Source organism: Pholcus phalangioides, unplaced genomic scaffold (genome assembly GCF_987345545.1).
Source record: "Pholcus phalangioides strain wild (caught in Gottingen) unplaced genomic scaffold, Ppha-v1.0 ptg000007l_1, whole genome shotgun sequence".
Lineage (NCBI taxonomy): Eukaryota > Metazoa > Arthropoda > Arachnida > Araneae > Pholcidae > Pholcus > Pholcus phalangioides.
The window spans coordinates 43,721,796-43,736,887 of NW_028301600.1; the positions used below are offsets into that span (position 1 = coordinate 43,721,796).

Below are 15,092 nucleotides of genomic sequence, written 5' to 3' on the forward strand. Positions count from 1 at the left end.
GTTACGCAGCAGCAAAGACGGTTGCTCTTGGCAACAGGACGAAGGGTGTCCAGCCAAACAGTACGTAATCGGCTTCATGAGGGAGGGCTCTATGCACGTAGGCCAATGGTCTGCATTCCGTTGACCCCACGCCACTGTGCGGCCCGAAGAAGATGGGCTGCTGAACATCGAGATTGGGAGCAACATGATTGGAGCCAAGTGCTGTTTACAGACGAGTCCCGATTCAGTCTGGAGTGTGACACCCGACGTGTTCTGGTATGGAGGGACAGGGGCACTCGAAATAACCCCGCATTCGTTCAAGAAAGGTCACAATACAGACGAACTGGTTGGATGGTATGGGGTGGAATCAGCATAGGCAGACGTACGGACCTGCATATCATTCGGAATGGCACTTTGACGACCCGAAGGTATGCAGACGAGATACTGCGACCTCATGTCATCCCTTACGCTGGAGCCATTGGAGATTCCTTTGTTTTCCAGGATGATAATGCCCGACCGCATAGAGCTCATCTGGTGGAGAACATGCTTGAAGCTGATACAATACATCGTATGGAATGGCCAGCATGCTCCCCTGACCTGAATCCCCTGACGACGCATTGCTGCGCGACCAAGGCCGCCTGTTACTGTCCAAGACTTGCAGATTGCACTTCTTGAGGAGTGGAACAGTATTCCCCAAAGTCTGATCGATAACCTCATCGCATCCATGGCAAACAGGTGTGCAGCAGTCTTAGCTGTTCGAGGAGACTACACGCCCTATTAAAACTCATGCATCATGTCTAAACAGTATTTTTTTTTATCGTTTACATGTAACCAAATTGTTGCTCTAAATCATCTTTTCATGTTTTTTCCATATTTTCAAAGAATTAAAGCTTAATTCCAAATTTTTTTACGTCTTTTTTCTGTATTGTGCATTGATACGTGTGTACTATCCATTGTATGCCAATACGTGGCTGTCTCGCACGGTTTTCTTCACTTTTTTGCTTGCTCCCCTAATTGTTTTGAGCAGTGTATTTCAATTCATGTGATAAATATTTAAATATGAGAAAAACTAATATTTACCGGTGCACAATTTCTGAAATACAATTTAAAAAGTATCACTGACACTTTTTACAAGTATTAAGTATTCAGTTGCTGGGATATATAAACTCGGTGCTGTTGCTCTAAATATTTAGTTTGAACGCATCTCTATAGAAAGTACATTATAAAAATTCTCTTTCAAAACATTAGATATTTTTTCACAACTGTATAATTAAACTGAGTACATAAAATACAGTGCAATCTGTCTAAAATGGACACTGTGTGCGACGGAAACATGTCTTTAACAGAACAAAAACATAGTCCCATCAATGATTTAGTGCCTTGATGTGCACCTTTGTATAATGGAAATCTGTCTGAAACAAAATACTATTTTAGTGTCTTGATGTTCTGTTGCATACAGGTTCTACTGTAAGTAGTACACATAATATTCAAACCAAAGAGACCACAGCAAATTTGCAAAAATTATGAATAGCCCTGTTACAAACATAATCCCAAACGAAATGAATGCAAGAGTAAATTATACAGAGGCTAATTCCTCGCCTCTTGGAAGACATTATACTTAGTTTTGACAATGAGAAAATATTTGGAGTTTCCTCTTATAACAGTATACATCAAAATAGTATATCAAGAGTAGGTCTAGTCTAAGTGAAATTTACCAGAACTGTATCAACACTACAAAATTCCTATTCAAGCTCTGGTGTATATGCTTATGACAAGAATCCAAAAAAGAAAAATCAAAAAGACAAAAAATGATGCCATACACCTAGAAACATGTAAAAAGAATGGCTATTAAAATTTTCCAAATTTAACTATGATTTTAATCATGGTGATTTACCATCTCTTTTCTATCATGTTTTCTATTAAAAGTTTACCATTTGTTTCTATGAGCCAGAATAAAAAAAAATGATAACATAGCTGCCAACTTTGGACAATGAGAATTAGGGAAGTTTTTAGGTGGATCAAATCCCATACAAAAATAAATATAAAAGGGATTCTTGAAAAATATAGGGATTTTTCATTAATAAAAGTAAAATTTTTAAAAAACATGTCATCTTGCAAGCCATCATTGATTAGCACCAATCAGGTTAAATTACCTGTCATTACTACAATCAAGTCAAATCACGCCAACAAAAAATTGTCATTGGGCCTAAAACAGGACATTACATGGTTCGTATAGGGGGTTAAGAATTCAAGTTACTTTGAAAATTTTTTTCAAGATAAAGAAATTTGCATTTGAAATTACTAGCAATTATTGTTTCAGGAAAATTACATTGTTACCATGGGTATGGTTATTTTATCAGCTTGAACTTGCACCACTTCATTTCTAAGTGAGCATCAAAATTCCTAGTCATTTTATGTAACTAAGTGCACATCAACCAAATTTGGACTTGCACCACTTGGTTTCTCAACGCTCCATATGATCAAAGCCATCTCAATTGACACAAGTCATCCTCCATATGACACAAGTCATCTCATTGGAAGGCCACATTGACACTAGCTGTTTGACGAATTTTGTCTCTCCCCCCAAAAAATGAATCTTTTTGTGATTTGATGCAATGGCAACAATTTACATTATACTTGTGACATAATTTCTGGGATTTAAAACAAAAGCAACTGTTTTCTTTCAGGTAAATTTTTTGGGAATATATTTTTCCCTAAAAGTAGGGTTTTTTATACAATCACAATCAAAATTCTGGAGATTTGACAGCTATGTAATAATAATAAGCTGGGCTGGGAAAGATCTCAGCAACAGGATAAGTCCAGTGGCAAAGTTCTGGCGTTTATTCATTCAGCTATGTAAGTGAAATAATGATATAACGATACCTCTGTGGACCAAGAAAGAATATTATTGTAGAGGGATTATCGTGGTATCAAAAGGCAGTAATTTAGAATTAGACTATAGGCATTTCCAAACAGTTAGCAAATACTAACTGCAACTGGTCTTGGAAACAAGTACTGTCTCATGAACAAAACTATGTACAGCACTGCAGTCACCTCATAGCTACAGCCACACATTATTTAAATAGCCGGACTCATTTTTTGTCAGATAAAGCTACAACTCGTTTGTTCCTTAAGACAATAAAAAAATCTCAAGGGAAATTTTTTTATGATATGCATTTTTTTCTAATTTCATGTCCAAAACTGGCCATTATTCAAAGGTTAACCCCAATGGTAAACTTATAGAATGACTTCCATTCCATAAAAATGTGACCATTAAGAGAGGTTTCGCTACACAAGTATTCATCTCGGATAACAGCACATGTTACTGAGATGGTGCAAAGACATTTCCAGACTGGTTTGAGAATGTGTGTGTAGGGGGAGTTTGTGTCTCTGGATGTATGCGCATCCTGAACTTGGTATTTTTCATTTCAAAACAAAAACATTTCTTTTTTTTAAGGAATTTGTGTTACTATCCAGGGCCGAAACAGGAGAGGAGCGACAACTGCTCCAGGCTGAAAAATTTTAGTGGGAACAAAAACAGTTATAAAATCATCAAATTTTATAGTGGAGGTGGTGGCAAAATCATGTTTGTCCCCCCCCCCCTACAAAAATCCTAGTTAAGTCTCTTCTGTTATCAATTTTATGTCTAGATTCATTTACAAGTCATGTGGTACAGACCAACTATAGATGCATACCATAATTTTCTGATATAATCTCTCTTTTTTTAGAGAATAAATAAAAATATTTGAAAAAAATGATTCACACAATGAATTTTTTTTATATTTTATTACAGATAAAATATAAATGCGTGCAGAAAAATCAACATTTTTATTAAAAAAACTTGACTAGGAACCCCTTTCACTCTTGAACCACACAAATAGTTGGAAATATACCTTGATTTTGGTGCAAGAATTTTTTTTTCTCTTTTCCACTATATTGCAAATCATGAAAAAGTGATTCAGCACCATACTAAAGTAGACTCTAGATAATTCAAGTCTTGGAAGTTTGAGGTTTAGGGTGATCCGAGGTGCTGGAACTTTACAAAATTCTTTCCTGACTATTTTGCTGAGAACAAGTTTTTTCATTTTCTCTGATTTTTCCAATGAATGAAAGTAATCTAAGTTTGAAGGGGTTGTCGATCCGCAGACCAAAACTTCAGTGAACTCCAGGACTGAATTTTCACAGGCCCTTCAATGTGGTTCATTGTTCTAGACTTCCCCATGAAGCTGAGCTGGAGGAGATCTCGGCAACAGGATAAGTCTGGTGGCACAATTCTGGCATTCATTCATTCAAGCTCCTCTATCCATAATTTATAGTGTACAAAAAAAAAATTGCATTTATATAGCGCTCCCTTCTGAAAAGGCCATGGGTTGTGGTTCTGCAGGTCCAAAAAAAATTGGGACAATTGTATTTCATCAAATAACGCTGACAAGGCTCAAGCCCCGTGACTCAGATTAAAATTCCACCTTCTTAATTTTTACTGCATTTATTTACACATAAAATCATTATAAGGGGACCCAATGGCATTGTTTTTTAAAATCAGTAAAATTTGCATGTATAGATTATCTAAGGAAATTATGGTAATTGTAATTTAATCCCTTTAGAGTGCATGGTTTCAAACCCCACTGCTACCATCAACAATCATGCATAAAGTATGTCTAAATGAAGCTAGACCTCATTGATAACAATAACTCAAACTTAATTAAACCAAAGATAAATATATGCTTTAAAAATTAACAATATGAAGTGCTGCACAAAAATATGCAATGGCACGACACCTACCCAACAACTCCCAATCTTCCTTATACTTTTAAAATGACTTCACATAATAGCCCTATCTTAAGAATATGTTACACATTTCAATTAAATTTATAAGTTCAGAAATTTCACTCACATTTATAAGTCCAAAATAATGCTCATTCGATGGGAACTGATCATGTCCAATTTCTTTCTCCAGCTGAGAAGCATTTGCTCCCTGTAAGAATGAACTTTATAATTACAAACATGCATATACTGGATATTTTAGAATAAGCAGCACATATATATCCATGCACAACACTAAAATCAAATTTCTAAAGTACACTAGATACAGGGGTGGGAAGTGACTAAGTCCATTTCGGAGCAGCTCTGGAGCAGCAAAATTCAGGATTCTGAAGTGTTTTGGAGCAGCAAATTCGGGATTTGAAGCAATTTTGGAGCAGCAAAATATGGGATTCAGAGCAGATATTTATAAATTGGAGCAGTGAAATTAACAAGAATATTTTCATTAACCCTCAACCCTTTTCAAAATAAATCTGCACTGTCTTTTGTTGTCAAACATCTTTTCGTCAGTTTGATTTTTGTTTTTGGTGTTTTAGGTTTTTGACACCTTGTTTGAAAGAGCAGCTGTCATAAAATTTTTTGCACCCGTCTATTTAAGATAATTTTTGCTTACTGAGGGCACTATTTGCTACCTTGACCAGCAGCACTTCAAATGAGCTAAAAATTTTTTATAAGTTTTCAATTTTTTTATACTTGGAAAGAAATTGTTGCAAAATGGGAAAGAATTTCGGAAGAATCAACACGATGTTTGGCGATCTGGCACTTGTTATTTGGTGATATTGAGAATTTAACGCTCGTTATTTGGCGATATTGACGATTTAACGCTCGTTATTTGGCGATATTGACGATTTAACGCTCGTTATTCGGTAACATTGGCGATTTAACGCTCGTTATTCGGCAAAGTTTCTGAACTAACATTCGTAATTTGACGGACATGCGCTTTTTACTCCCAGAATGAAAATTTTTTCACGAAACATCGGGATTTAACACAATTAAAATCGACTACAGTAATTTCTGCTGCTTCCAGTGACGACTTTTTTTTTTTAACAGAAACACTCAAATTCGCACTTTAAAGCTGAAGGGCATTGCAAACCATGTTCAGTTTCACGATCACGGACAATATCGGGGTTTCCCCGATGGAAAGCCCGATCAGGGGCAGATAGTTTAAGGCAATAGTTGAAGTACAGTGGAATAAAACACGCTCTTTTCGGAAAGACTCGTTATGCGGCAAGCAGGAACAAAAATTTTTTGGCGTCCTTTCCAAAATTCCGGGCATACTAAAGCAAAATTCGCTATTTGGCGCAGAAAAATGCGAAAATATGCTATTGGAGCAGGATGGCGCAAGATATTAGTTTTGGCGCAGAGTTCTCACCCCTGTAGATACTGCTTATTAGAATCATAGATATTGTGATCATTTTATAGTTATTCGGTTTATATTCTCAATTTTTTCAATCAAAAGTTTGTTATTGAAAATTTTAAAGCTAAGTTCAAATCAGACTCATTTTTTCAGAATAAGCCATCATTATCAACTTACAAGACTATGTAGGAGGTGAGGTGCCCCTTCCTTTTTTGCCAAAATTTCCGTACTCAGTCCACAATTAGGCCATAATAGAAACTATGATCTGTATAGGCTACGAGTAGCCTGCTTTTGTAATAGCTTTCTCATAGTGAACACATATTGAAAGTAAAAAAATAAGTCTCTCCCGTCAGTTCTTGGTCAGTTTCTTTCAACTGACCACATTCGCAGCTCCCTGGTTCAAAGGCTTTTACATGGGATCTATGGAACATACTGTACAATAAAAAATTATCGTAATTTGTGATATATTTCTGGATCAAAAAAAAGGTTTTAGCTAGAAGAGAAAAATCTTGTTTTGAAACAAATATGAAAAAATGGCATGATTTAACATTTTGATATACAGTTATGTGGAAAAGTAAACCAGATGTTCTGTTTCAATACATCCTGTTCTACCACATGGGACACAGTCATTATACTTATAACTGGGATTTTTTGGATATAAATATCAATCAATTATTATCAGAACACCCAGAATCCTACTGTATGTGCAAACTTATGCAAGTGCTCCATTTTTTTTCACAATAAAACTCAAATAGTGGAGTACATGTATTATTTTAAAATAAATAGTTTGTAATGTCATTAAATAGTGTTTAAAACATGGTCTTGAAATGAGTAATGATCTTGGATAAATTGAAATATACTTTCGCTGTTTAGGTCAAAGTTTTCACATAAGCACAGATCCTTCAATATCATTTTAGTGTTAAAAAATTATTCCTTAACTCAAAGTTTTCTTTTTTAAATTGGTGTTTCCAGGTAAGACATGAACTAAAAAAAATTAACATTAACCCTGCTAGTATGAATTAAAGGTGCTGGGTAATTAAAGGAATTTCTTTCAAGTTTCAGGCTAAATACTGATCAATGACAATCAACTTGGTCACCTTAGTTCACCAATGAATATTTTGTCGAACTGAGCATTTTGTTTGTGAATGAATGCAGTGTTCAAAAATCACTTCAAAAATACTGATTCTGTAGTCTACAGACACCAAAGCAGAATGTTTCGCATTGTTCTGCAACGAACCCTCGGCTGACTCGAAATGTTCTACGGTAAAAATCCCCATAATAGTGTTTTTTTCACTTTTTCTTAAAATTCTTTCAGATTGTTCTGCAGTAATTATTCTGTGACATATCTTGCAGATTTCAGCATAGTCTGCTTTTGAGACTACAGATTTTTCAAAACTTTCAATGCAAAATACGACTTTTGCATTCAAAAGAAAAAGACCAAATTATTAATAAAATCAAAAGGAATCAAAATCTCAAGAAAAGGTTAGTATTTAAGTAAGGCATCACTCTGAATATCCTATTAATGATTTCAAACAATGAGGACATAATTCATTGTTCGTTTTATCGCACCAAGGTCATTTTCTGCACACAAGGGCTAATTAGACCGGGACATACAATTTATTGGCAATTCCAAATGACAGCCTTTTTTCAATACTTACTGAGAGGTTGGTGCGATAATTCCTCTGTGTGGAACTCCCTGCAACAGCAAACTTTTTCTGTGGTCACATCACCTTATCTGTTTACCTACCACGTCAGGAAAATTTCAGACAAGAATGAACCGGGTATCGAACTTGCAACACCTCTAAACTTCCTTTGGTATTTTAGATAAGTATTTTATCCAGGACCGCAACTACCTACTTTGTCACCTGGGGCAAATCAACACTTTGGCGCCCCTTACCATGTACAAGCAGTTAAAAGGTGAATTCTGCACCCCTCATGGTCCAGTGCCTAAAACACTAGACCTGCCTGCTTCCCCCCTCCCCAGTTACGCCCTGATCTTATCTACCTGGGCTACCACCATGTCCAGGAAATAATTCATGAAAGACTTTCTTTAAACATGAATGAAACAAAGCAATCTGAAATTACATTTGTTTTGCAGAAAAAATCTTACTTTCATTTTATTTATATGCTTCATTTATAAAAGTATCCTTCGTACTTCCATATCCTACTCATAAATACAGTGCATGTCTTCTTTTTTTTTAATATTCTCATTCAATGATTTGGTTGCATTGGAATAATTTATCCTTGTCAATTTCTTTATCCTCAGTAATTTGACATGTAGTGAAATACGATACAAGCGATTTAGAAATACAATACTCCCTTCCAGGATTACAATTTTTGATGAGTCAACATAATGATATCACAAAGGTTTCCGTTGGCCCCTGCACATTAGACTAATTGAGATTTCACTGCTTATTAATACTGTTTCAGGTAAATTCTGAGTCTTTTTTGTCAAAAAAAAGAGCCTTGCTTTTTTTTCTTTTGGAATTAGAATGGTGGATTTGATTTCAAAATACAGTAGGACATCGATTATCTGAAACAATTGGGGACTGGAAGTGTTCGGATAACTGATTTTTCAGATAACCAATCATTCATGGAAAAAAATTTACCCAGTGTCACAGGAACAATATGAAACAAAGAAAAAGCAATATTAAACACAAAACTGCATACATTTTGTGTCACACATCTTACAAATAACAGAGAACTAACTAGCCTAGTTCGACAAGTTAAAATGGTCATTAAAGTAGGCCTACAGTTTAGGAAAAGAAGTCCAAAATTTTCTTTTGCTTCAGAGCCTAGACTCGTTTTTTTGCCACTAAATATCGCAAATGCCTTAAAGTCAGCATAACATTCTTGTTGTTCTAACCACTTCATAGCCGTCTCAAGTCAGTGATGCAGACTAGAACGCTTTTGGTTAACTGATGTTTTGGTTGAGCTGTATTCGGATAACCGATGCTCTACAGTACTCTCACCAGCTATAATTTGAATATAAAAAGCGACCTAAAATAATCATAAATGTTTTTTTTCCTTCCACAGTAAAAATATGAAAATACTGGCACACACATAGCATACATTGGCGCATGAATGATGTTTGCGACATACAGCTATTTGGGCAACTTGAAACTTGCTGACAAAAAAAGAAGCTATATGCTGGGAATCGACAAAATTTTTTAAGCACTGAGAGCGAATGTCATGGTTTTTCCCAAGAAGAAAAAGGTGTGTTGTGCTTCAATTAAGGACATAAAACCATCTGAGGATGGTATCACTCTCCGCTATCCATGCGAAGGTTTTTAAAAGCTGGCTGATGCAAAGATGTATTTAGGAAAGAGAAAATTTAGAAAGCCCTTGCGGAGAATGGAGTCCACATCCTCTCACTTTCTGAGTGAGCGCCCTAGACTACAAAGGCAACAAATATCCTTGGAGCTCATGTGCACTGGATGATGCTATGCAAGGGCAGTTGAATTTTCTCTTTCATAAATATATTTTTTACATCAGCCAGCAATCAAAAACATTTGTTTGGATAGCGGAGAATGACGTCATCCTCGGATAAGTTGTCATCTGGTGGCAGTGACAGCAGTTGCGAGCTTTGACCTGAGTTAGATCCAACCGGCCATGTACAGTCCCGTTCAGTGCACACGAGCTCCAAGAAAAGATTGAGATATTTGTTGCCTTCGTAGTCTAGTGCACTCACCTGGAAAGTGAGAGGACGTGGGTTCAATTTCCTGCATGAATGAATGAACACCAGGGTCTCTGCCACCGGACTTATCCCGTTGCCGAGATCTCTTCCAGCCCAGCTTCGTGGCAGAGTCTGGAACAAAGTGAGTGCACCTAACAGTCTGAGTGTGTAGCTAGTGTTGTGTATGATATTTCAGTGCTGCCATCTATACTTCAAATTGTGAGTGAAGTGTAATGATTGAATATTTGTAACGTTGTAGGCCTGTTGCTCTGTGGGACGAGACTTTTTAACGGGGAGATCAGCTCGCATTCGCGCCTTGAAGTTGGGAAATACAGAAAACCAACTTCAGCCGACCCCCCACTGTGGGGTTCGAACCCGGATCCTTGCATCGCGAGTCCGTCATTACAACCACTCGACCACTACAACGGCTCAATTCCCTGACAGCACGTAAAAAGCAATACTGCTTTTCACTTAAGAATATATTTTGAGATCACGTCCATCACATTTAAAAAACATACTATAAATACCCATAGGCCTACTAGTGAGGATATAGTCCTAAGACATCAATGGATATTCATGTGAGATCGCACAATTAAGACGTTGGCATTGAAAAGGAGGTAAACAACAAAATTATTGAAAATTTGTTTTTTCACTGACTGAAATTATTTTTACAAGGCAAGTAACACTGAGAAGAAGGTAACTGCATTCTGAAAATATCACTAACAGTAACTTGACCACTCCTATAGCACAAAAAAGAAAAGAAAACCTTATTTGTAACTTTTTCCGTAAAATTTGATCTCTGCAGTTACCTTCTTTTCAATGCCTCAATTCCATTTTACTTCTTTTGGGAAAAACTGTTTTAAAACTTGTTTGGCTAACTTATATCACATCTTCCTTCATAAAAATCCTCAGCGTTTTTTTTTTGACGTCCTATGAAATTAGTGATTCAATTGTAGAGTGACGTAGGGAACAAACACAATGGAAATCGGCTTTTGACTTGGCTTGTCATTTCACCAAGAAAAAGAGTGTACTACTATTACTCTACCATGCACCAACTCTGGTCATATAGCCATGCAGTAATTTACTACCGAACAAGTTGAGTTTGAAATAAACACACCATCTATATGTGGTCACCTCAGGATCATTAAGAAGGAAAGAACTTGTTATTTGTGTTCTTTCCTGGGATCGAACCTGCAGACCCGACTTCAATCTTCATGGATGTAGATGAGCATCATATTACTGCACCACTCGGGCACAAAGTGCACTAGCAACTCTGGAGAAATCTCCTTTCATAGTCTTCGCAAAAAATAGATTGTCTTCCTGAGACATAGTCTGGTCGTTGGAAAACTATACTTTCACTGATGTGGATCGGATTTTGATTTTTTGGCACAAGGACCATCTAGGTTAAGCTGCTCCAAAACAAATGTCCATAAAAATTAATACAAGACGTGTTCTTGTCATGTCAAAAGGTAAAAGTATGCATGAAACGTAAAGCAACCTTCACTGATGTGAATGCAAACTTACATGTCAAATTTTTATCAGTTGATTTCGTTTCAATTTTTTGACTATATGCTTCCTGCATTAATTCCGGGGAAATTAAAAAATGATTTCTTGATCAGCTGAAGAGAGGAGAGAAGGAAAGTATCGAAATACGATGCGAATGGGTTAAAGCCCAGTTTCACGTACACCAGTGCCAAGATTTGATTTCGAATCCCTTTAACCTCCCAAAAACAGATCGCAAACAAAAAATAAACGGATTTTTTTATTCACGTACATTTTTAAAACATTCATGAGAAGTTGGTTTCTCGACAAAGTCAGGAGTTATCAAGTAAAATTCCAAACACTTACGTGAAATTTTATATTATATCGCGTTTAGATACAAGTATAATTATAAAGGGAGCAATTAAAGATCAGCGAATACTTCACATCAATGGGATACAGTATAAAAAGTCTTACCATTTTATACTACTTCACACATTTTAAATAATTAAGCTCGACACCGCGAAAATAAAAATAGGAGGATACATGCTGAACATTGAATCCGTAAACATCTATCTATATTTACGTATGAATTTTCTGATAAGGAAACTACGCTCGTAACTGGTTGTGAAAGATTCCACACACACGCGAAGAAATTATAATTAATTTTTTTATTAACCTCAGTCTTTAATGGCAAGAGTAAATTTTTAATTCTAAGCTTTTTTGTCATTTTTTAGGTTTAATTAATGCGATAAATTAAGAAATGTATTTTTTTATAAATCAAATCTTTTTATCGATTTTCTCTACCATTTGTCATCGATGACAAAGATATAATCGAGTAGAAAAGGATTACAAACGGTTGGAGAAGTCAAAACCGCCCGTAACAGTCTTTCGTGTCAATTTTATATTCCGCGATAAGGTTATAGTAGCTTTAAATTCTAAGTGTTATAGTTAAAAATTGATGTAAATATGACGTTCTACGATTAATTACCGATTTATCCGGTTGCTTTATCCGTCATATCAAGTTCAATGACTACGGTATTGTGAATTACCAAATTCATTTTCGTTTCTCTTTCGCACATTGTTAGTTTATCATTGGAATAAAGTGACATCGAGCTGTCCATTGAGGGCAATGATTGAAATTTCCTTTTAATGTTGATTATCTCGTGTTTGAAGGTGCTTTAATTTATGAGTTCCATGAATGTGATGTGGGCTTAGGAACCATGACGTGAAATAACTAAAAATTCGACTCCGTGTGATGTTTGTGTAACTTGATATGCATTTGCTTTCAGATGTATCGACACGGAAAAAAAAATTGAAGGGGGGAGGGGTAGCAGGTTTTCCAGACAAATCCTGTACATATAAACGGTGATAGACTTGAAGGGCTGGGAGAGGTCGTGAGAATAATGCTAGAACATTACAGTTGAAGCTCAATTACATTGGGCAAGTTTATTGGCTATTCGTTTGAGAGATCTTACTCTCTGCTACAGAGTTACTCTGTGCAATAGCTTTGTCTAGTAAACTTTTGTCACTACTCACATGCACTTTTGATATTTCCCAGATTCAATATGGGTGTGGCTACTTTTCTTTCTACTCGCTTTTTGTTCACAACAAAAGAGAAAAATGACGGAAAAGGAAAGGGGGAGAAAAAGAGATGTTCACTTATCTAATGTGTGATTGAAACTCTCTGGACTAGTTGAAATTGGTTCGCTCACCACTGGTAACGTGTTTTTCTGAAATGATGTGGTGCGAAAATGCATACAGTTTCCAGATGAATGGCCCCTATCAGTTGCTCAAGCATTTTCCAAAGATGTTTTTGATACAGGTTTCAACAAAGTAGAAATGGGCATAGAATTGGGCATGTTTTCCTGCAAAGTAACCCTCTTACAGATTCAACCTAGGTTTCTATTTCAGAATGTTCATCCGAGACACCTAAGTCTGATGCTAATACTGAACAGGTTTTAATTTATGTCACACAAAGTAGTGTAACTGTTTTAGGGAGGAGAGTGATGTAGGGGATCTCTAGTAACAGACATAAACTGATGGTAATACCTACCGCTGATATAAATGATGTAATATTAATTGAACCCTGGGGACTTCAAGACATTCCCATTAGATCTTTGCTGAATTTCACTCTACTGAGGAGACTCGTATTTTGGGGGAAAGGGAGAATGCAATGGACCTCTGGTCATAGTGCTGGGTTCTATGGAACCACCCATGCTCTATGTTTAAGTCTAATAAATGCAATGTAATTGCACCTAAGAGCCTCTCCTTTATTGGGAGGGTCACCAGAACTGGAAAACCATGCTGGATTGAATCTGGACTTTTGCAATAATTATGACTTCTCAAAGGCAGTCCAAAAGACTAGTTCTTGACAACCACACTATTGGCTACAGACATCAATGCCATTGATGTGGGCGAGTAGTGCTGCAGGTTCTTTATAAAGTAGCAGATGGTCTCTATGGAACTACGGACACGTGTGATTTCACGTATATAACCTGTAGGGGAAAAAGTTCTCTCCAAAATTAGGAAATTCTGTATATAGCCATCATTCAGGGGTGATATTTGTTGATAGCCTATGGGTTATATAATACAAAACATCTTTTGTACTTCAAAGTATTAAAACTACTTTCCAAGGTCACGAAATTATGGTAAGCTGTAGAGAATGCAGGGGTGGGAACTCTGTGCCAATTGCATCGCACTGCGCCAAAATTAACATCTTGCACTATCCTGTTCCAATAGTGTATTTTCATATTTTTCTGCACCAGATAGCCGAAATAGTGAATTTCACTTCAGTATGCCCAGAATTTCAGAAAGGACGCCAAAAAAATTTTTGTTCCTGCTTGCCGCGAAACGTTCCGAGAAGAGCGTGTTTTATTCCACTGTACTTAAACTATCACCTTATTTAAACTATCGGCCCCTCATCAGACTTTCCATTGCGAAACCCCGATAATATCCGTGATCATGCAACTGAAGATGGTTCGCAATGGTCTTTAAGCTTTAAAGCGCAAATGAGAGTGTTTCCGTTTTCAAAAAAAAAATTTGTCACTGAAAGCAACAGAAATTACTGTAGTCTATCGTTATTGCGTCAAATCCTGATGTTTCATGAAAAAAATTTCTTTCCGAGAGTAAAAAGAGCATTTCCGCTGAATTACAAATGCTAATTTAGAAACTTCGCCAAATAACGAGTGTTAAATTGCCAATATCGCCAAATAACGAGTGTCAGATCAAAAATCTCGCCAAATAATAGTGCAGAATCGCCAAACATCGTGTTGATTCTTCCAAAATTCTCTCCCATTTTGGAACAATTCCTTTCTGAGTATAAAAAAAATTGAACACTTATAGAAAATTTTTAGCCCATTTGAAGTGCTGCTGTTCCTGACAGCAAATTGTGTCCTCAGTAAGTAAAAATCATCTTAAATAGACTTGTGCGAAAAATTTTATGAAAGCCGCTCTTTCAAACAAGGTGTCAAAAGCCTTAAACACCAAAAATAAGCTGATGAAAAGATGTTTGATAACAAAAGACAGTGCAGTTATTTTATTTTGAAAAGGGGTGAGGATTAATGAAAATATTCTTTTTGATTTCGCTGCTCCAATTTATAAATATCTTGCTCCTATTTGTAAATATCTGCTCCTATTTGTAAATATCTGCTCCTATTTGTAAATATCTGCTCCTATTTGTAAATATCGAATCCTATATTTGCTACTCCAAAACTGCTCAGAAATGGACTTGGTCACTTCCCACCCCTGAGAATGGGAGAAAAAGTTGTATGTGGAGAT

The 15,092-nt window shown here is 36.2% G+C and overlaps 2 protein-coding genes across 2 annotated transcripts in view; one reads left to right on the top strand and one right to left on the bottom strand.

The window, feature by feature from the left end:
• Positions 1 to 11,918, bottom strand: part of Usp12-46 (Ubiquitin-specific protease 12/46) — a 41,236-nt gene extending 29,318 nt beyond the window's left edge. Inside the window, exons 1-2 of the mRNA XM_089233296.1 lie at positions 11,790 to 11,918; positions 4,874 to 4,954 (exon numbers count right to left, since the gene is read on the bottom strand). Coding sequence (XP_089089422.1) covers positions 4,874 to 4,954; positions 11,790 to 11,792 — 84 coding nt within the window. The 5' untranslated portion in view covers positions 11,793 to 11,918. The remainder of the gene's footprint in view (positions 1 to 4,873; positions 4,955 to 11,789) is intronic.
• Positions 11,919 to 12,182: 264 nt separating this feature from the next.
• Positions 12,183 to 15,092, top strand: part of LOC149085335 (uncharacterized) — a 111,873-nt gene continuing 108,963 nt past the window's right edge. The window contains exon 1 of the mRNA XM_089233297.1: positions 12,183 to 12,350. The gene's annotated coding sequence lies outside the window, so the exon portion shown is untranslated. The remainder of the gene's footprint in view (positions 12,351 to 15,092) is intronic.